Source organism: Strongylocentrotus purpuratus, unplaced genomic scaffold (assembly GCF_000002235.5).
Source record: "Strongylocentrotus purpuratus isolate Spur 01 unplaced genomic scaffold, Spur_5.0 spur5_scaffold_2, whole genome shotgun sequence".
NCBI lineage: Eukaryota > Metazoa > Echinodermata > Echinoidea > Camarodonta > Strongylocentrotidae > Strongylocentrotus > Strongylocentrotus purpuratus.
This window is the reverse complement of record NW_022145605.1, coordinates 12,763,805-12,787,889: the sequence shown is the minus strand read 5'-3', so window position 1 is coordinate 12,787,889 and position 24,085 is coordinate 12,763,805. Positions and strand designations below refer to the sequence as shown.

General features: G+C 37.3%; 1 protein-coding gene across 1 annotated transcript; it reads left to right on the top strand.

Annotated features, from left to right (window-relative positions):
• The first annotated feature begins 7,013 nt into the window (after window positions 1–7,013).
• On the top strand, window positions 7,014–23,189 carry LOC105440641 (NACHT, LRR and PYD domains-containing protein 3-like). Its single transcript, XM_030991695.1, has 8 exons — window positions 7,014–7,537; window positions 11,612–11,693; window positions 12,757–13,064; window positions 14,071–15,605; window positions 16,404–16,595; window positions 20,350–20,511; window positions 21,412–21,576; window positions 22,463–23,189. Exons 2-8 carry the CDS (start codon window positions 11,629–11,631, stop codon window positions 22,652–22,654), a joined length of 2,619 nt encoding a protein of 872 aa, XP_030847555.1. The 5' UTR covers window positions 7,014–7,537; window positions 11,612–11,628; the 3' UTR covers window positions 22,655–23,189.
• Window positions 23,190–24,085: the final 896 nt, after the last annotated feature.

Genomic DNA, 24,085 nt, shown 5'->3' with positions numbered 1-24,085 from the left:
CCGTAAGGATCTGTTGATATATCCTTCATCACGATGATACATGTAATCTGTAAGAATTCAAATGAGCTTTCCGGTGTACCAGGATTTATTTCATGAACTACTTTGTCCTGTTTAACCGAATGTTCATCCATTATCAAGAAAGATTGTTGAAAATACCATGTGTAGAATGTATATACCGGTTCTTGCTCTAGACAAGCTTTTGTCTTATTTCTGTAGTATCCAATAATTTCTTGCTTTTGAGATTGAAAATATTATCTAACTTTAAACGTAATAATCACATAGAGGACATATTCATTTTTGTAATAATGTTCATGGATTTGCACGATAGCTGTAACCCATTATTGATATCCGGAATGTGTTGACTATGTAAATATATTTATATACATGTATTATGTTCTCAGCTAAGGAGTCACATTGCATTCATTCACGTCTTTCTACAAATGTTTTTTGATATCTGAATTTATTTTGTAAATATATATGAGAGTGTGTATTTTTGTATGTGAATAAATGTAAACAAAAATTACATGACTGTGACGAGTTCAACAGTAGGACTACTGGTAGTCAAATATTTAATTTGTTTCAAGAACAAACAATGCTTGTAACTATCTCATCAGTAACTGTAGAGACAATTCCATGCATGTATCTAAGCAGTTAATCTTACAGAATATATTAAATGCATGTCATTGGATTAAATTATTGTTTCATCATGTGATAAGCAACTTATTTGGTTATCTTTGTTATGTCATACACCTAATACATCCATGGTGATTATATGGATTTTATGTTTGTTGAGTTGAGATGTTTTGTTCAATTTTGTAAAATATTTGTGTGTGTGTGCAGCTACATGTGTAGCTGTTCTAATACCTAATCGATAGTCAGCTCCAAGAGGACAACATTTACATTTGCGTTATTTGTCCGGCCGGACAATGGCTCATCCAATTACATTGTTGTTATTCATCAAATTCTCATTGTTATATTGTGAGATTAATCAGCATGAATAGAGTTTCATCTAGACTGACCATAATAAGTTTCATTGTTGAGATATCAATAAATTAGTGAACCTACCATGATTCAAGATATATATTAGTAACAAGAAATATCTATTTAAAGACAACACTCGAAGGGAGATTTCCCAAAAGTGCAGACATTTCAAGACATAACATATTACTAGTCGTTTTTTTCCCTCATAAGCCTAGAAAATTTTAAATTGAAGAAAATGTAATCCCTTCGACTTTTATCCATACTGACTGTATCAGAGTTTTGTATTGTGTTAATTGTATGTGTGAACATAATCTTGAATATACATTATAGGAATACACAATGGTAATAAAATGTCTTGGTTCATGTGTTTACAAGAGCAAGTTCGATCTATAACTGATTGAACTCATGGGATTGAAAGTTATCTTGTTGTTTAGAGATAGCAGAAGGCGATATATCGCAAGAAATTGAATAAAATAATTATGATAGCCATTTACATTTTGATTTATCGCCTCATAGCTTTATTCACGTAAACTGGAATACGTTGGATAAGAGGTGGGCAACATGAAGAAAGAAAGAAAGAGGACAAATTAGCGCTTTTCACAGAAAACGAGAAAATTGGATTGGAGAGTGTAAGAAAGAGAGATTTAAAGACGTGGTGTAATTAGACGGGAAAAAGGAGGAAAAACCAAAAGAGGGGGAGGATAAAGAGAGAGAGAGAAAATATAGGAATTTAATACAAACGCGCATACGAAAGCAGGAAAACATGATTCTCACAAATACATGTATATGTAAAACGGTATCAATGCTCACTCCACATTTCGCAGAGGAACCACTCAGAAGTGAATGATGCAGATTGACACATCAATATGAACCTGTCAACTATATACACGAGTCCTGAAGAAGATCATAAGGTATAGATAGAAAGCTTGATAAATACAGGGAGACACAAAACAAAAGCCATATACAATCGTGTCATACTTATTTCAAAATTCGTTCTACATGTATTTGCCTTCCACATAATTACACAATTATGAATGCAATATTGTTTTTATCCCTCAAATATTGCAAACGTCCATTTAATACTCTTTTTCTAAAATATTTCTTTTGCGTTTTTAATCTTGATATGATTTTATTTTTGTTATGCTCAGATGTGAATTCGATATGTTGAAATCTTGATAATCAATTAAAAAATATTTTGATGAATATCTTTTGATTTAGAATGAAGAACATACCCTGTATCTTCATGCCCTATGCGAGCTTGATAATCAGATCTTTCCTATACGAGCAGAATCAACTATTTGGGTTCATTTATCACCTATGTGACAAAGGTGAGATTAACTTTTAGCAAGTCATGTTCCCCCGGTACAGAGTACTTTGGCAATTGGCATGCAAACCATCCAAGTTCCCCACCGCTTTACATTTCATTTCATGACCGGGGGAAGAAATGCAAGATTTTCTACAATATTTACTAGAAAATTTTGAAGGAGATTATGGGAGGGAGCGTAGCGACCGAACGAGAAGATATTTGCATTTTGTTAATAGTCCAAATGCTGCACTCTTAAAAGTGTGATGCAGTCTTTAGTCAGTATTTGCTATACATTTTTGTGGCACTTTTACACATTTTCTTGGGGGAATTGAGGACATGTTCCTCCACCCCGTCCCCCTGGGATCGCCGCCCCTGGTATACACAAACCTGTTTTTGGCGAATTTGGCGTAATTATTACGATTTTTTGATTTAAATTACGCCTTACGATTTTTGTCATAAAATTACGATTTTTTTTATTTTTATTATTATTTTTTTATTATATATATATATATATATATTTTTTTTTTTTGGGCCCATTCACCTGGCACTGTCCAGGCCGACGCTTAAGCGTGCCCGGGAGAGCACCGGTATGGTACCAAGAGTAAAAAAAGTTTCACAGCTCAATCACTGTCAACTCACCACTCAGAAAGTGGGACCAAATGTCCAGATTTCTGTTTGGACTCTGAGGAAAATTAGTCCGTCATCTTTGGTTTTAAAAACAGCATTGTTTACTATTATTTTTATTAAATCAGCGCCTTCAACTGCAACTCCAAGTAAAATCGCTTGAGTTTTCGGTGACGGACCTGGGATACTTCTACCGTAGTATGGTGGTGTCAACAACAACAAAATTGGGTATTCGAGTACCTCATTACACGCTTATGCACAACCCTTTATTTTTCTCCTCCAGGTTCTATTTCATCAGGGGAATTTTGAGCTTTTAGTCCTTGTTTTTAAAAATATTTTTTATGGGGGAGGGGGTTGCATAAGTGTTGAAAAATGAGTTTAAAGTGAAGGAAAAAGGCATTCCTACATGTTGAAAATACCAAAAGCTCCCTACCGTGGGAGGGGGACAGCCCTCTCCAACACCCACCCCCGCTCGATCGCTTCGCTCCTTCGTTCTGTCGCTCCGCTCCGTCACAGTCCTCGTAAAAAATTATTACTATTTTTAGTCTTCAAAGGTTGGCAGGTATGTATATACCCTTTTTATTTCTAGCAACATGTTTTTGAAATCTCATTATACACACGTTTCACAAGCCCCCGCTATTGATCACAAGAATCTTTTATGCAAAACCCGCTTGCGTGAAAAGCATAACAAATGATTTCTAAAAGGGAAGATTTTATTCTTTATAATATGTCATCCCGTTCAGAAGCAAGATTACAATGCATTTGTTACCAAACCCCGCGGTGGTATAGCGCATCGTACATGTCTACGGTATAATTAACATGCTAAAAGTGTGCACCAAGTAATTTTCAAGTAATGAAATGTGCAGAAGATTACAATAAGGGGTAAGGTCGAAAGCGAAATGTTGCAAAGTTTCCTGCTCTTGTTCGACTGTGCGTTCAAATTGGCATATTGCCCGGGCCTTGTCAACCAGTGGCGGATCCAAGGAGGGGGTCCGGGGGGCCCGGGCCCCCTCCCCTGGGAAAAACAGGAAAAACAGGTTAATTTTACCTTTATTTGGCGACGGGCCCCCTCCCCTTGGCCTAAAGGGGGAGTGGGGTGCGAATTTTCAAATTTTCGAGGGCAAAAAAAATATATAGTACTTATGTCATTTGACAAGATATTAATATGCCACTCTCCACCCAGGTGTTGAAAGGGTACCGGTAGGAAGGAATTCCTTGAATGATGTGAGCACTAAAATCGTTAGCCTAGCAGAGCCGGGGTAATGTTTGAGTGCCTTGAGCACCTTGCATGGTGGATATGTGTGCTATAAAATATACAATATTGTAAATATTGTTATTATTATTGTTGTTATTTTAATTATTTAAATCACTTTTATTTAAAAGGAAGAAGGCCATTTAGAAGTGTACAAGATTAAGGGGCACTTATCGGAGCTGACGAGGGGCATTTTTCATACCTAAAAAGGGCACTCATCAGAACTAAAGAGAGGTATTTTGCATACCGTAAAAAGGGGGCACAGATCAGAGATGAATAAGAGCATTATATTACAACTGACAAGGGTCACTTGTAAAAGTAAAAGAGCTCCCTATATGAGTAGAATAGGGGCACATATCAGTAGTTAAAAGAAAAGGGCTTTTCTCAGAAGTAAATAGGGGCACTACAACGCAAAAAGAGGAATTGTGGGTAACTTGGGTGAGAGAGGGGGCCTGAACCCCCCCCCCCCCCGTAAGCGCCGCCTCTAACATTTCTTGAATAAATTAGAAAAAGTATATACTTAAGGGCCAATAGTTTTTACCAAATGTTTGTTTACCAAATGTTTGTGCAGTCTGTTATATCTGTTTGCAGTACATTTTAGTATTTGTGATTTTAAACATTGGCCTATATCTATAGCGACCTTGTTAAGATTTAATGGTCCCCAAAGGAACAAAGTTTCTCCAAGTATTTAATGTAGTTCTTTATTTACCTTTATCACTTTATTTCTTTCTGTCTTTAGTGCAACCAAAACTGGAGGTTGGATTTTCACTTATTTCATGACTTACATTATAATAGATATACATAATCTGTAATCTTGTTGAGGATGGTGGACCTGGATATCAGGTAAAGTGTAATAAACAGAAGCCAAAATAATATTTCCCTTTTCACTTTTGTTATACAGTACGTCTTTCGGACTTTGCTCATATTGCTTTAGCCAGGAATGGTCGTAACAAAGCAGCATGAACTGATAAATTCCCAAATTTAGAAATGCTTACACCGTTAAGTTTCCAAATAGTTTTCCATATTGGATTGTAATTTTACTCTTTAGAATCTTTGCGACAAACATGTTTTTGAGCTTCAAAGCACCCACGCTCCACAGGTTACAATCAATGATCATAACTTCTTTTATGTAAAACCTACCAGCGTGAATATCTTACAAACGATTTCAATCAAGGTACGTTTCTTTTCAGAACGTCGATCCTTTCAAATGTTTTTTTTTTACCCTTGTGAAAGCCCAGCCTTGTCGAATATCTTATTCACCAACTTATAATGACATGATCAAAAGTATGTGCCAATCCATATCATGGTATGACTGTTGAGGATCGGGCCTAGATTTGTGTGTTTTCCAGACAAAGTCACTCTTCTGTCTCCCCTCCCCCCCCCCCCTTTCTCTCTCTCTCTCTCTCTCTATCTCTATCTCTCTCTCTTGTGTTGTAAAATCCAGGGTCTATGAATAAACCCTTATCATTTAATATAAACTAGGAAGAAGACTAGATAAACACTACACACATAATCAGTTACATAACACAATTATTTTAATTTACAGAAGAAACTTCGTTAGGCTGCGAGCAAGGTAACTTAATTGTAGAATCATGATGATTTTGTCTTCTGAACATCACAAAGAGCCTCCTTCCTTCATTATGACATAATTATTTCATGGCTATAGTAATTATACAAAATATTAAAACAATCTCTCTCGCACGTCAACATAATTTTATGGTCAATCAGACCATATGTCGTTCATTGATCTACAATTAGCACAATAATAAATGGATTCACCCTCCCGCTACAAGTCAAGAAAGCATTTGCCAACAAGATGTCACTGGCATACTACAGTATAATAATGAGTCTTGCAGGAATTTTCATCTTGAAAAGAATGTCAAAATGACGTCAGGATTCGCTGATAGTTTGCTTGGTGTTTGGAAAAGCAAGGAATTTCAAAGTACACCCCCTCCCACACATTCTCCTATATGTTTTAGCGTAATTTTTTTACAATAAAGACAAATAATTCTTCAAAATACAATTCTTTTTCATCATGATAACATAATTCAATTAACTTATTACATGTTCCATTCGCAAGTTACAATAATTAAATTAAAAAAATGAAATCAGTTATAACATGTCATAAAACAATTTATAACACCTTGGATATTATTACCCAACCCCAAACAGAACAACAACCCAACACATGCACACTATACAACCACACATACATAAACACAACACACACGCACTACACATCAATGCGTTCCTCACACGGACACTCACAGCCACCGTGGCTGGAGATTTTTTTTTAAATGACAAAAAAGAGACAAAGTAAGACTAGACCTATATTATGCTTTGATATTTTCTGCTTCATTCGAATAAGCCAGTTCACGGATAGAATCTGCGCATGCGCGAGTACACCAACCATCGCTTCCGGGTCAGGTCAATGCGTTTCCTCAAACATTGTGGGCCAAATATCGTTGAGTGGTAGCTCCTAATTTCAGTATAAATGTCCTTATATAGATAACAATGAATATATAAATGTAACGAATCCATAAAACGAAAATCAAATGTTCAGATTCAAAACATAATCAAATACTGACTGGGAATCCAGAGCATGACCCCTAACAAACCAGAAAATATCATGTTAATATTTGCAAACCGAGGATTTGGAATTATCTAGATTGGCTATTATACTAGATTTAAATGACTGAATTATGTGAAAAGAGGTACCCCTCTCCCCCATTCCCATCGTTAGTTAACAACAGTTTCCTTTCTGTCTTAATTGGGACAGACTAATTAGGTTTCTACTATACTGAGCGGCCATGCCCAGGCCACTATATCATATTTGTATCACAACGTTCATCAGGTACGACTCACTGAGCAAGAGATATGTATTCCTTTGTTTGGTTGGTTATAGCTCTCGATGTGTATTTTCCTTTGGTTTCATTTTGGACCATATAACCTGACTGACTTGCAGGTACCTGCTCAATATCACCAGACTGTGAAATACGGACTCGTGACGCAGCCTATATGTCTTTTATTTGATACTGGTGATCCGTCACTTCTACATGAAAATCCGATGGAACGAAGCACATGTTTTGTACAAAGGGAATCTGCATAAGATTGCTGTCTAGATCATTTTATACCACACGTACACTGCATGACACAGTGAAACAATTAAGAGACCTTTTAATTGAAAACGCTTTTTGTTTCTTTTTAACATTAACACGTTCCAGAACGGATGTTGCCTGTTACTTTTATTGGACCTGGGCAAGATTATGTATGAATCCTTTTAGCTCGGCTACAATTGGATAAATAATTTTGAGGAGAGGACTCGACGCCTCATCTCAAGCTTCATTTCACATATAGCAGGATCTAAGCAAACCGTGAGTATAAAATATCTTTTACTCGTTGCCTCTCAACTTTGATGATCGTAGCAATGGTCATCTAATATAAGCCAATCGTAATAGAATGACATATAATCCATGCATTTCAGAAACCCTAAACACTAATATGTTTCTAGCATTGTGAGAATGATGACAAAGTGGACTATAACCACATTAGAATGGTTTTAGGTATTTCTATTTAAAGATAAAGTTGAGTTTAGGTCATCCGATTGCATTGTGAACTTGAAGAAACGGTGTGGAGTCGGATCATGTAGAATATAAGTATTAATTGGTGTGTACTGCAAGGTTCTGAAGTCATCAAAATGATAAGAAAATTGGCCCAGTCTTGGTAAAGTAACAGGCACTGTACAAGATGTATATGGGACTACACAAACACGTGGCATAAAAATGGGGCCTCATTTTTAAGCTGTTACTTGACATAATTATATAGAATATGAAGGCATTTGAAGAGCCATGCTCTTCAGGGGACATTTTTACTCTGATATTCTTCCACACTTGCATAAGAACAATAAGAACGCTGACAAATTATTGTTCACCTTTCCCCAGAACTCAACATTAAGTCTATAAACCTTGGCAATGATAAGTCATTTAGCTCTAGTCAGTGGCGTATCGTGTGTGTGTGTGTGGGGGGGGGGGGGGGGTCATTCACTCGGGAGGGGGAGGGGGAGTACCAGTCTTTAGTCTACTAGATTAGCCTTTTCCACTCTTTTTTAAAAGTCACGACACCCTTTTTGGGTTAAAAAGTTTCGCTTCACCTTAATCCAAATTTTTCATAGAGGATTTGTTTTCCAGCCCTCGTGTATACAGACGTACGGGCACGTTTTCGCCTAAGGACCTCTTTGCTGAAAATATACTATCCGGATCTCAAATATTGCGCTTTTATTATGGCAAAGATATTTATAAGTCATCAATATACACTACATGAAATTAACAGGTCTTTATCTTGAAGAATTGTTGTTGTTAATGATGATAATGAACAGGGGCGGCGATCCCGGGGGACGGGGGGGGACACGTCCCCCCTCGATTTTTGTAGGGGGGGGTCGTCCCCTCCCCCCCCCGGAAAATTTGAAAAAGTGCAATAAAAAAATGTACAGCAAATACTGACTAAAGACTGCAACACACTATTAGGATTTGGAGGGCCCAAGAGTGCAGCGTTTAGACAAATACAAATCCAAAAATCTTCTGGCTCGGGAGCTATGCTCCCTCGCATAATATCCTTTAAAATATTCAAGTAAATATTGTAGAAAAGTGAATTGTGAAAAAAAATATATTTGTTTTCATACTATAGTTTTCCTAAGGAATATAATTTTGTAATACAACAAAACTTCAAAACCTGTAAGGGGGGAGTTACTTTCGTCACCTTCACCCCTCTCATTCACTATGCTCACTCACTCAGGCTTGGGGTAGTTCCCCCCCCCCCCCGATAAAATTCAAACGTGGTTTATTTCAAACCAGTGACTAATTTACAAATGTTGCTGAAATGGCATGATTTTCTCTGAGCTTCCGGGGGCTCTGCCCCCTTAACCCCACCAAGGGCCCTAAGACGGGCCCCTGGTTGCTCAGCTGACCATTATTAAATTCCTAAAACATCTGAGCTTCCGGGGGCTCCGCCCCCTGGACCCCACCAGGACCCTAAGCGGGCCACTGGAAGCTCATCTGACCATATTCAAAAGCCTAAAATCCTGAGCTTCCGGGGGCTCCGCCCCCTGCACCCCACCAAGAGCCCTAAGTCGACGCCTGGTTGATGCCTAAAGTTAATACCTAAAGTTCAGTTAATGCCTTAAGCCGCTGAGCGTCTGGGGGCTTCGCCCCTGGACCCCACTCCGATTAGGGACCTGCATGCAAGTGTCACAAATAAGGTATCAAAATATGCTCATCTGACCCTTATTAAATGCCTAAAAACTCTGAGCTTCATGGGGCTCCGCCCCTGGACCCCACGCCAATTTACGCGCCACTTGCTTTGCTCTATTTGATCGCAAATACTTTAGCCCCCCCCCCCCTCTCACTTTGAAATGTAACATGTAAGAGCGGTGATGATTCAGATTTTTTTTCTCCCCCCCCCCCCAAAAAAAATAAAAGTTTTTGTTCATTACGTCACTCCTCCCTCGTTCCTCGCGTTTCGTCCCCCCCCCCCCGGTCATGAAAAGAAATCGCCGCCCCTGATAATGAATATGACGATTTGTGATCTCATGTCGTCAGAGAACTACTTGAATTTGGGCAACGTAGAGCAATTGGCATGATTTGCATACATTTTTAAGCCGATTGTTCCATGATGATGATTATTACCTGTATTCCCAGCTTCCGAGGGGAGTCGACTTGACTTGTAATGTTCATTTTGCAATTGAAGGTTATGCTGAGGTAATAAAGATAAAGTAAGGGTCGGAATAGTTATAGTGGAATATTAACATCGAAGAGTGTTGCTAGAAAAATATAGAAACAATCTATGTATTCGTTCATTCGTTAATTTATTCTGTGTAGTGTGTACCATATACAAGATAGTATCTTCAGTACATAGTAAATCTGCTTTACAAGAGAATCCTGTGTTACAAAATACAATTACAACAATAGCCAAATATTATTATACATAACGGAACAAAGTATTTAATATAAATCGGAGGTGACGAAATTAGGGCTAACCTATATAACATTAGTTAAAACGATAAAAAAAAGACATTGGAAAATCAACTTATGCAAATTCAATGTCCACGTCCATCAACTTTTGGAATGTGCAAACAAGCATGGCAATGACGTATATTGGAACGTGAATATGATTTCTATGAGATGAATACAATTGTCCATTGACATATGTGTGAGCAGGGAGTTTTAGTATTTGGGATATTGAGCATTGGCTTATCTATATACCGACCCAATTTTGATTTTATCGTCCCCAAACGAACACAGTTCTTATTCCCTACATAGTTTATGCATCATGATAATGGTTTATTACTTTACTAATTCCGTCAAAAAGCGTGTATATAGTTGCAACTTGTATGTAACAGTATAATGAACTTAGTTATTCATGTTGATTATGCACACTTTTTTGTGAAACAGAGATCATTAATAAACACCAAGCATGGTACATGCAGAGGTATTGGCCCGAATTCACAAAGGAGGTTTGTCGACAAACCGAGGTTTATGTGCGTCATACGACGCGTTTTACGCGTTTTTTACAAACCTGGTTTGTAAAGAACAAAAGGAGGTTTGGCGAAACAAAAGGAGGTTTGAGCTCAAACCTTGGTCTGAGCTCAAACCTTGCTTTGTGAATTCGGGCCATAGTGTCTGGCCTTCGTTTGTTAACACTCAGTGTTATTTAGGATACGCGTATGCTTGTTCCCTCCCTTTGAAAGCATCCCCTATCTCAGGACTGCCAACATTTCTGAACCCCCCCCCCCTCCCTCTTCGCGCTATCGAGACCGCTCTAAATCAATTTTTCTATGATATTCAAAACCTGTTATAACCCCCTTTTTTTACTTTCTCAGGAGTCCAAAGAGAGATAACCCCCTTTTTAAAGATTAAAGAAATCTCCAAGTGAAAAGTCAAATACACCCCCTGTTTTACAATTCTCGGGTCGGATTTCGTCGCGTGAAAAGTACCCCTCGCCCTGAGATTCGGGGAACGCGCATGCGGTCTCTCCGACCCTGGAGGGGGGGGGGGGGCGGGTGATTGGAACCCGGGATCGACCTCTCTTTCTCCAAACAAGACTCTTTACTCCTTTTTTTTAAATTGTTCCAGATCTTGTACATAATTTGCAACTTTTCTCAAAAATATCTAGCACACTTGACTCATGGTCTAAGCAGTAATATAAACTGATCACCATTAACATTTTTTTTTTGGTGAAGCAATGTGTGTTTCAGAATACCTCGTCCGTTTGTCACATAATTATGTGACCGGAGCAGTGAGAGTTAACAAAATCTCTGAAAGTTGAACTTTGTCAAGAATTTTTAGGACATAAATTATGCCCCAGGCAAACCTTGAACCGCCATACGTGTACCCCATGTTTGTGATAATATCTGATATATGTATCTCTATTTATGTGTTGACATTTCTCCTCAGCCTGGATACCATTCTCGATGGCAGAAAGTCAGAAAACCGGAGAGATGACTGAACCCCTGAGTGATGACACACCAAGTACAAGGTAAAAATATGTTTAGCATAAGTCTTCTGTAATACATGTATATTTGTTAACTATTGGCATAGTACGTTGTTGTACTATATACGAATCTATTTTTGATTGTGTATTCTTTTTTCAAAAAAAAAAAACTTTTCAGAGTGGTATGGTTTTTATCCATGTACATGTATTTATGCGATGAGATGGAGAGCTCATGGGCAGCCAACAGGAGAACAGGTCTTGAATTCATGTATGTTAAAGTTAAATAATAATGTAAAAACAAGCAATTTAAGTTCTAAGAAACATTTGGAGGCTATTAAAATTGAAAGAAGGATTTTAGTAAGATGAAAGATATTGCCATTAGTGACATGGTCGCCCACTACCCATTGTACAATATTGTTTGTATGCATAATGAGCATCTCCCAGTATTTCCCAGTGTTTTTCAGTATTTCTCGGGAAATTGACAACCCTGCATGCCAGTGGCGGATCTAGGGTGGGGACAGGGGTGCATGGGCCCCTTTCCCTGGAAGAAGAAAAAAGTTTTTGAAATTTAAAAAAATAGAAGACGGGCCGACACCCCTGGATTTTTTTTTTTTTTTTTTTCTAATGATGGTAGCCAAATTTTGACCCTTTTTTCTGCTCAGGGGGGGGGGGGGGGTGGGTGGGTGATGTTATTTTTTGGGAAAAAAAAAATAGAAGACGGGCCGGCACCCCTGGATTTTTTTTATTTTATATATTTTTTTTTAATGATGGTAGCCACATTTTGACCCTTTTTTCTGCTCAGGGGGGGGGGGGGGGTGGGGGGGGGGGTGATGTTATTAACCCCTGCCCCCCCGTTGAGGAAAAAAATAATAACAAGTGCTCATTATAATTTTACCAGCTCATATACCGGTGTATTATTGAATTGTTAACTCTGTTAAATAATGATTTCACATACCGGTGACATGAACTATTAAAGCAGGAAGGAATTTGAAAATTAATTAAGATATTTCGTTAGATTATAAATCTAATGGAATTCGTAATATCCAATGAATAGAAGGCTTGATTAGATGTGTATAAAATACTTTAATTCTGTATTTTCATATTCTAGCGGTCAAACATCGAGTCAAACACATGGATTCGATGACGTCATCATCAAAGTAGCAAACGCTATATCAGACGATGGCGATTTAATGAAACTTGGTATTGAGCTGGGAGTCCAGATTCCTGATATCAACCGGGCATTAGAAACGAATTGGGCTGGAGGTAGAAAGACAAGTAATGGTAACGTGATGATGCTTCAGAACTGGGCAGAGACGGTCAAATCATCCAAGCGACTTCCAACTCTAAGAGCTGCTCTAAAAAAAGCGGGCTCGCTAGAGGTGGAAGAGACATGTTTAACGTCAAGCAGCTGCAGTGGTAAGCTTCCCTTTATAATTTATAGTTGTATAGTACTTATAAACCAACTTGATTACTTATCATATGTGATACGGAGATGTGAAATGGTCTAGCTGCACATTCTCTTAATCAGCTCTCTGTCTTCGCCTACAAACTGGCTCAAGTATGGTTATCCCGGTTCGAAACTGAGTAAGGCCTTTTGGATGGTGAAATTAAAGGTCGGTCCCTAGACGTAAATAATATTTTTTGATTGATACATGAATGTAAACAAACAATAACACACACACAAACACCAGGACACACACACATATCATATGTCATGTCCTTATTTGAGTAAATTTTGTCTCTACAAACTGTATCCACACCCAAAAACAGCTTTAATTACAAAAAAGTTTGATGAGTGTTGCATGGGTATCCTCTGATCTGTCTAAAAGACAATCTTAAGCATGCACACAAAATTACGAGAAGACATGAACAAATTTGTTACACATAATGAACAGTAGAGCTAAAGTCCTTAATTCACGTGTCATTTAAGATCATGTTTATGCTGTAACTTTTTATACTATTTCATAAAATTATACAAAAAAAACTTCTCTCTTTCCCTGATATTCATGATCTTTATGTGATTACAGGTTTGATGTACCGTCAGAAAAATTGTGATTTTAAAAGCAGAGTCCCACGATCATTTACATACCGGTAGTCCGGTACGCATACAAATTTAAGCCAGTGGTATATCCAGCTAGAATTGATAAACCAAGGGAGAATCACACCCGACTAAAAAACAGCTTGGTTACCGAAGACAACCCGGCATACCCACTGCAAACTTAATTTCATTAATTTTAGGTGGAGGGGCCGGGTTCTTTGCCGGGTTTATCCTTGGCTGAACACTTATTTTCAGCAGAACCTGTTTAAACAAAAACAGCAATACATTATCTATTCCATCAGCGGTGATTTCAGACCAAGTCTGTATCTATTTTACTTACCAGTACTCATTATTTTGCAATAATGCTCTTTTCTTTTTCTTCAGGTGACGATGAGGCGATGCCAAGTGACATAATGAGGTTAAGAGAACAACTGAAACGTAGATATCGCAAGAAATTTGGTCGGATCAAAACATCGCCTGTGAACCCGGAGTCACGGACATGGCTTCAGCACATCTATGTCAGTCTCGTCCTGATGTTGGGATTGGAAGGGGAAAAGGAGGAGTCAATAGATTATGATGGGTTGTTTAAATTCATCAAAACTGACACACCGACAGGTTTTGTAACACGATTGGCTTTCATTGGAGAAGCTGGTGTAGGGAAATCAACGCTGTTTGCTAAGATAGCTCTTGATTGGGCTGAGGGTAAAATTCTTCAAGAAATCAATCTGCTTTTTCTTGAATCATTTCGAGAGATTAAAGAGAGCGGATTCTTTGGGGATACTGTCATGGGCCATTTCCCAGATGACTCAGAAATAAAAGGGGAACGGGTTGATGACTATATCAGAAAAGATCAGAGAAAAGTCCTTATTTTATTGGACGGACTGGACGAAGCACGAATCGACATCAAGAAGCCAAATCGCAATGACGCTATCGTATCGATCGTAAGAGGAGAACGATTCATTGATACCCCGGTTGTCATCACAACCCGTCCTTATGGAGCAGATCAGATCAAGAGCATCATGCCGATTAATGAGCACTACACGTTTGGTAAGGTTAAGGGCTTCACAAAGAAAAACATGTCAAAATATATCAAAAACTTTTTCAAAGATGATTCTCAGTCTGCTTCGACCCTCATTAACTTCATTGATACAAACCAAGTGGTTTCCGAGTACATGGCACCTTTCCCGATATTCTGCTGTATGCTATGTACCCTGTGGAAAACGCCTTCTGGGCAGGAAAACATTCAGATAATGGAAACATTCTCGCAACTATTGAAGCGTCTTGTCTTTTCACTTCAAGAGCAATACTCTTCCAAACCTAATGAATTAGAAGAGGGCTATGGAAGCCGCATGAAGAAAGCTAGTAAAAGCATGAGAGATATTGGTTGTATCGCATTCAAAGGTCTGTTGGTTAAACAGCTCATCTTCGATGAAAAGGCGCTCGACTCGTGTACAGAGGCTGCAATGATTGCATGCGAGGTCGGGATTCTTAGCATGGAAATAAGGCCAGCACCCTTGCAAATCAGAGAAAGTCAGCAAGAGCAATTCATCCAAGAATTCTCTTTCCCTCATAAGTTACTGCAGGAGTACATAGCGAGTTTCTACCTTGCATCACTGTTCCACGAAGATCATCAAGAATTCAACAGAATCCTGGCAGAAACTCTTTTAGAAGACTACAAGGAATTCAGATATGTCTTGTACTTCACTGCAGCTCATGGAGGTGAAGTAGGAAAGTCGGTCCTAGAAGCTCTATGCAAGAAAGTTGATGACATACAATACATCATTGAGGTTGCTTTTGAATGTCATGATTCAGAAGCCATTGATCCTGTCAGGAATCTTTTGAAGACAAAGACAGGTCTTATGTTAAATCATCCAATCGCCGCATATGTTTTCACACTGGAGTCAATAGGGAAAGAAGTAGTAAGTTCTGTGAATATAGAAATATAGACGTAGCTCATTTTTGTTTATCTAGTTGAGAAATGTCATCTGTTGAGCCTTCAGTGATATATGCAATCTTGCTATGATGGAAATACAAATACAAGAGACTTACACAATGTATTGTTTGTTTTCCTGTTCTACTGGCCGATCATCATTTAGAACCTGCAATGTTCTCCTGTTGCTATTGGGTATTAAAGCAGGCTGCAAGGTGTAATTTTAGTCTCGTACAAGAGCAAGAGTCATATCATCGTTTGCCTCTTGCTCATATAAGTGTAAAACTTGACTTTCTTTAAAAAGAAAGGAAGGAAAACAATAGTACATGTACATGGCACAGTTTTAAATTCAAACAAAGACTAAGCAATGAAACACACGCCCACACACGTCTACACGCGCATCCTTCACAAAAAATAGTAGGTCACCCATTAACCAAACGAACGAAATATCTCATGTAGGCCATGTTATATGCCTTCATAACCATTATCGTTCCTTCATCTACTTCTTGCATTCACATAATGATTATATTATTATATATAACTCAAATTTGATTCAATTGATATTTTTCAAACATTTCATTCATTCTTTTCTTGGTCTTGGTGTATTTATATCCTTGGTACTATTTACATACATCCATGCCATCTGTGTGTGGTGAAAATAATATACACCATGGGATAATTTTTATAACTATACTAGAAACGGACACATGCAAAACAACTTTTAAGAAGAATTATATTGGAAAATAAAATTTACAGATCTAATGCTAAAATTCTATTTTTTGTACAGGTAAGAAGAAGTCCTACGATTCGTGAAACATTGGGTGTTAGCGAGTCCTTTGAAGCTAACGCATCATTGTCACATGTAGCAGCAGCAGTAGGTCTCTTCACATTACAGAACTTACGATGCTTGACCACTGGATTCCAGCATCTGGATGATGAATTCTACACAGGAATGTCAGCTGCAGCTTCACAGTCCAAGGTATCAGGGGCCTGGTTAATTATATTACATTGATGAATCCTAACTCATTATTATCATTATTTCTTAATCGATGCATACTCCTATTTGTTGCTTGATAAAATAAAGAAAAATATTACATTAATGATTTGTTATTTACACTCTTAATTTCATTCTCTGCTTTTCACAAAGGTGGGAATTCTAAGCATTATGAAAGGCTTGTAAAAGGGTCTTGCTCTCCTCTTCCTTTCCTTTTTATTTATCACTAATATGTATCTTCTCTTGTAATATATCAAGCCCAATAGAAAAAGCTGGATTCAAATCGGTCTCTAAGTATGATCATGATTGAACATAATTATCCATTATTTACAGCTGTACTAGTGATATTATAATATTGATGATGTACGTTGAACAAGTTATATCATATCGAATTGATATAACTGTAACTTTCAAATTAACAAGGGAGAGAAGGTAAACAATATCGTATGCCAATGTACCCTACCCCGGCGACGTAATTAGGGTCAGAAAAGTGAATTTCATGTCGAAATAAATTAATCACCTTTGGCTTGTATTCTTTGTACCCCCCCCCCCGACACCAAGATTTCTGTTACTGTTTCTGACGCATTTTAGACTTTTCTTACAGCGTATCACGTAAAGTCTACGTTAAATTGCAAACAAGAAACAGTACTGTTGTGCAACTTTCTTCTACAATATTAACGAGAGATTAACTTGAAAAGGATTTTAAATTTGCTTCACTGACACTGTACCAGGTTTATTGAGGAGGTAAAACATTTTGTCTAATATCTACGTAGCTTAGTATCTAATCAATACAGAGACTCACATGAAAATAGCTTGATAAGATAAGAAAATGAGAAAGAATGTTTCTGCTGTGCATAATTTCCTCAGTAAACTGAAATGTCATTTAGTTTTCTTCCTTTAGGGAAATTTCATTTCTGAATATTTTACTTTAGAATTTTGTATGAAGTAATATGATTTTATATGCCTCCGTTACGAAGTGTACGGAGGCATTATGTTTTCGGGTTGTCCGTCCATCCGTACGTCCTGTTCTCGTGATCGCGTTATCTCAAGAACCAATTGATGGATTCCTGCCAAACTTAGGTCATTTTCTGTCCCTGGCGTTCCAATGGTTGATAATTATGTCTTATTTTGTATTGTGTACACTGATATGTAATGTTTTTCTTTGCCGAATAAATAATAATAATAATAGTATGTATATCTTCCAGAGCTAATGAATTGATTAGATTTGGGGTCACAAGGTCAAAGTTCTAAGGTCACAGTGCTCATGTAGGCAAAAATAGCTCGTGATCGCGTTATCTCCAGAACTGATTGATGGATTCCTGCCAAATTTAGATCATGTATGTATCTTGCTGAGCCAATGAACTGATTAGATATGAGGTCAAAGGTCAAAGGTCATGGTGCTCATTATATATGAAAGAATAGCTTGTGATCACATTATTTTTAGAACCGATGGACGGATTACCATTAAACTCAAGACATGTACTGGTATGTATCTTGCAAAGCCAATGAACTGATTAGATTTTAGGGTCATGAGGTCAAAGATAAAAGGGTCATACATGTATATGAAAAATGGGTTGTAATCAGGATATTCTGAGAACCTGTTGAAGGATTACAATCAAACTTGAATTTGAAAAATTGGTTCCGTCATGGTTTGTGAAATCTCTCTATGGCGGAGGCATCATTTTCGACTGCGCACAGTTGAAGTTCCATCTAGTTTGTGGTTATTTGAAGATTCAGTTTCTCTTTGAATCTGAAATTACATTTTATTTTATAATATGTGAGTACCGTTAGTGCATTATGTTTCATTTGCTCAAACAGACCCTGTTCCCTGTCTTTTGCCATTTTTCTGAATGTATGTATCACAAATGCACATAATGTATCTATCACATTCTCACCTCATCGTTCTTTATTAGCTCATACCACAACTCCCTCTCTCTCTCTCTCTCTCTCTTTTTCTCTCTCTTTCCCCCCATATTGCTTTATTTTTCCTCACTTCTCTAATTGTTCCTTGTGTCCGTGCTTTATGAAAAAAAATGCTAAGTAAGAATTATTGAATGTCACACATCAGTTTGCTCTATTTTTCATATGGCATATGACAATATAACAATTATGTAATGATTATCAATAAACTCCCCTCATCTTTTAGTTTGTCTCGCACCATGGACCTACTACAAACAAGAAAGATTAATCATGTGAATAGAATCATGAATGGACTTTATTGTGACAAAGTAATATTCATATAAATGTGTGTTTTTGCATTATATTTTTAGAAATTATTTAAGTTTTGTCGATAGCCGCAATCAATTAATTTTACATAGTGCATTGTAAATAGACGGATGTAACACTTTTATTCTGCTTGAACAGACACTATCTCTCTTTTTGAACTATATTTTAAAAAAAATTATTTGTCTTTTTTCATCACGTCTTTCTTTACTCTTTCCACACCCATTTCCCTCTGGGTTTTTTCTCTCTACCTCTCTTTGTCTCTTTCCCAGTCGCTCTTTCTCTCTTTAAATGATGTTACGTTAATGACAATGAAAAATATATAAATTACCCGGTAGATATCTCGGCTATACTATATAATATTATATACCTCACTTAAGAAATCCAGCCATCTGATTGGTCGAAATTGCATTCATAAACTTTAACTATTCCTGTAAAATTCCTGGTAAAATTCCAAACCAATGTAATAGTTTTAAAAAATAGTTCTAAAATCCCAGTAACCATGGTTACCCATAGGTTTACATGTTAAAAATGGTTTGAGCGATCAAGGATACCGTACGTGTGCGAAGAATTGGTCGGTATTTTCATACAAGACGACAATTCCAAACAAGACAAAAATGGCTAAAGAAACTCTCCCAAGATTTCAACTTATCAAATGCAAGACTCGCTGACAGCAAGAACAACAAAAAGGGTACGTGAAATTATCCATAAACATGTTCGTTTAGTTGCTAAAAAAGCATAGACGTAGACGAAAATAAATCTAGTAGTCAGGGTGTCTGATCGCGCACCCGATGTTGTGTGTTAAAATTCTTCCCATAGAGATTGCAGTCTTTTTTTTCAATTCGAGATTCAAACCTTTGTCTGTTGTGATCCTGAAGCTGATACTCAGTAAGTGAGGTGTCATATGAAAGCGCAGGTTCTTCTCCATATTACCCACAGGGCCGGCCCACCCCAAAATTGTAAAAATATCTTGCTTAGACCAGTGGCGGATCCAGGGGGGGGGGCCGGGCCCCCCCCCCCTCCCTTGAGAAAAAAAATCATGTAAAATCACGTGATTTTTACCTTTTTTGGCCCCCCCCCCCCCCCCACTGAGCGACTTTTCGACCGGCGCGATTTCCAAATTTTCGGGAGCAAAAAACAACAAAAAGTTGGGCCCCCTCCCCTAAGAAATCCTGGATCTGCGCCTGGCTTAGACTAGAATCTAGATCTAGTCTACTCTCAAAGATACACTCATAAAAAACAACCGTGCAGATAAACTAGAGAAAGGCCAAGGTGGTGTCATAAGTTGACTCGTTTTTTCGGCATATAAAAGTATTAATGACTGCTTTATTATTCGAGAAATAGTTGTTTTTATACGCTTTCGGGAAGGTTACAATTGGGCTATTGCCCTCGGCACGCCTCGGGCAATAGCACAATTCTAACCTTCCCTTGAGCGTATAAAAACAACTATTTCTCTCAAAGCAGTCATTAATACTATACTATTCGCTCTATTTAACATGTCCTGTTACATCGCCAGATTGAGGACCTAATGCACGTCAACGCAGATCTGAGATCTGCTGCATCTCATTTCGCGAGAGGTCTCTGCTCTATGCCTAATCTTCGATCACTGAAGCTGTACCATGGGAAGCTGAGTGATGAGTTCTACTCAACGTTGGCCTCTGAGGCATCAAAATCAAAGGTATACCAAACACGATTTCCATTGAAAACAATCTCTTTCCAAATAGTTTTGCATTCTTCTAACTCAACATTTGGGGTTAATTTTTTTTCACATTCAAAAGAATAAATCATTTTTTTCATCAGTGACGAGCACTCTCATATCAATATTATAAATAGTTTGGCTATATGCTGATAAGGAAAGAAATGATGTGAATAGAATGAACTTTTGTGTCAAAATGATATATCTTTATATAAAAGCGTGTTTTAAAAGCATGTATCCTACCAATAGTATTTCGCATTATATTTTTAGAAATTATTTAAATTTTGTCATTAGTCGCAGGAAATTATTTGTACATGTGCATTGTAAATAGACGGATATAACACTATTATTTTGTTTGAACAGACACAGCCTTTTTTTCAACCATCTATTATTGATGACATTTGTCTTTGTCTTTCTTCATTTTTTCTTTCTTTTTTCTTACCACACATTTCCCCTTGGGTTTCTTCTCTCTCTCTCTCTCTCTCCCTCTTCTATTTTTTTTGCATTACAAATCTAAGTAGAGCTTAATAATGTTACATTAATGACAATGAAAATTATTTAAAGTAGACATGTCGTTTATACTTGATATTATTATTCACTATATTCACTGTAGATTGGAAGATTATTCTGCGTGAGCAGACACTCTCTTTCTTTTGCAACTAATCACATTAGACTTTCATTTTGTCTTTCATTGCTCTGACCACACCTATTTCCCTTGGGCTTTTTAGCCCCTCTTTCTCTCTATCTCTATCTATCTCTATCTCTCTCCTTTTCTCTTTCCCTTGCTTTAAAAGGTTTATGATGTTACATTAATGACAATAAGAATATTTAAATCAGACATGTCATCTATACTTTATTCAACCTGTCCTGTCTCATCACCAGATTGAGGAGCTAGAGCATTTGGATTCAGTTGTGGGTTCTGCTGCATCCTCTCACTACGCGAGAGGTCTCTGCTCCATGCCTAATCTTCGATCACTGAAGCTGTACAGTTTGACGCTGAGTGATGAGTTCTACTCAACGTTGGCCTCTGAGGCATCACAATCAAAGGTATACCAAACACGATTTCCATTGAAAACAATCTCTTTCCAAATAGTTTTGCATTCTTCTAACTCAACATTTGGGGTTAATGTTTTTTCACATTCAAAAGAATAAAAAAAAAAACACATCAGTGACCAGCACTCTCATATCAATATCATGAATAGTTTGGCTATATGCTGATAAGGAAAGAAATGATGTGAATAGAATGAACTTTTGTGTCAAAATGATATATCTTCAAATACAAGCGTGTTTTAAAAGCATGTATTGTACAAATAGTATTTCGCATTATAATTTTAGAAATTATTTTAATTTTGTCAATAGTCGCCGGAAATCATTTTTACATGTGCATTGTAAATAGACGGATACAACATTATTATTGTGCTTGAATAAACATGGCCCCTCTTTTTCAGCCATCTATTATTGATGACATTTGTTTATCTTTCTTCATTTCGTCTTTCTTTTTTCTTACCACGTCCATTTCCTCTTGGATTTCTTCTCTCTCTCTCTCCCTCTTCTATTTCTTTTGCATTACAAAGCAGAGCTTAATAATGTTACATTAATGACAATGACAATTATTTAAAGTAGACATGTCGTTTATACTTGATATTATTATTCACTGTAGATTGGAAGATTATTCTGCTTGAGCAGACACTCTTTTCCAACTAGTCATAATTAATCACATTAGACTTTCATTTTGTCTTTCATTGCTCTTACCACACCCATTTCCCTTGGGCTTTTTAGCCCCTCTCTCTCTATCTATCTCTATCTCTCTCCTTTTCTCTTCCCCTTGCTTTAAAAGTCTAAGTAGAGGTTTATGATGTTACATTAATGACAAGAATATTTAAATCAGACATGTCATCTATACTTTGTTCAACCTGTCCTGTCTCATCACTAGATTGAGGAGCTAGAGCATTGTGAATCGGTTTTTGGTTCTGCTGCATCCTCTCACTACGCGAGAGGTCTCTGCTCCATGCCTAATCTTCGATCACTGATCCTGGACAGTTTGAAGCTGAGTGATGACTTCTGCTCAACAATGGCCTCTGAGGCATCAAAATCAAAGGTATACCAAACACGATTTTTATTGTAAACAATTTTTTTCCCCAAATAGCTGTGTATTTGTAACTCAACTTATGGGGTCACTGTTTTTTCATATTTTTTAAAAATAAATCTTTTATTATTTGCATCCGCTACAAAGTAGCCGGACGCATTATGCTTTTGGATTGTCTGTTCGCCTGTCCCTACATCCCGTTCTCGTTATCTCAAGAACCGATGGATTGAATCCCGATAAACTTAGGTCATTTCTGTATCTTGTGCTTGCAAAGCCAATAAACTGATTAGATTTTGGGGTCGAAGGTCACAGGGCTCATTATGTATGCAAAAATAGCTCGTGGTCGCGTTATCTCAACACTAATTGATGGATCCCACCAAACTTAAGTCATGTATGTATCTTGCGAAGCCAATGAACTGATTAGATGTTGGGGTCATAAGTTCAAAGCTCAAAGGCCATGGGGCTCATTATGTATGCAAAATTAGCTTGTGAACCTAATATCATTAGAACCGACGGATGGATTACTATCAAATTCAGGACATGTATGTATCTGGCAGAGCCAATAAACTGATCAGATTTTAGGGTCATGAGGTCAAAGATTAAAGGGTTAAACATGTATATGAAAATAACTCATAATCATGATATTCTGGAATCTGTTAATCAGGGGCGGATCTAGCTTTTTGCTAAGGGGGGGGGTTTGACCAAAATAATGACGATGCGGAGCATCGTCCACGAGCCGCGAAGCGGCGACCCGATTTTTTGGGGGGTGTTTATTTGAACCCCGTAAGTGATGTTTTCCTGGCATCTATTAACACAATGGAGACCATAAAAAGCAGTGCATGATAACGTCTTTTTAAATCAAGTAACAGTTTAATACATAGTTATATCCAGAGTTATCATGTGTTTGGTTAAGTTACCAGATGAGTTGAATATCTTCTCACAATATTTGCACTTGAAAGGGTTTCTCTCCAGCGTGCGTTCTTTTTTCTTTCTTTTTTTCTTTTTTTTTTCTTTTTTTTTCCTTTTTTTTTTTTTTTTTTTTTTTGGGCCGCCCAAGGGGGGGGGGGGGGGTTGCAACCCACCCAACCCCCCCCCTGGATCCGCCACTGGTTAATGTATTACAATCAAACTTGAATTTTAAAATTTGCTTCTGTTTTGGTTTGTAAAAGCGCTCTAAGGCGGAGACATCATTTTTGACTGCGCGCAGTTGAAGATCCATCTAGTTTTCATTAATTTTGAGCACTTTCATATCAATATTATAAATAGTTTGGATATGCTGATGAGGAAATAAATACCTGTGAATAGAATGACTATGGTGTCATAATGATATGGATTCATATAAAAGCGTGTTTTAAAAGCATGTATCCAACAAATAGTATTTAGCATTATATTTTTTAGAAATATTTAAGTTTTGTCAAAAGTCGCAGGAAATTAATTTTAAAAGTGCACTGTAAATTGACGGATATGACA

Excerpts from the sequence above, each read along its gene's own strand:
- LOC105440641 (XM_030991695.1), top strand. The coding sequence starts at position 11,629 with ATGGCAGAAAGTCAGAAAACCGGAGAGATGACTGAACCCCTGAGTGAT. Across the intron at positions 15,606-16,403 it reads AGTCAATAGGGAAAGAAGTA|GTAAGAAGAAGTCCTACGAT; the intron begins GTAAGTTCTGTG and ends TTTTTTGTACAG. Across the intron at positions 20,512-21,411 it reads CTGAGGCATCAAAATCAAAG|ATTGAGGAGCTAGAGCATTT; the intron begins GTATACCAAACA and ends TCTCATCACCAG.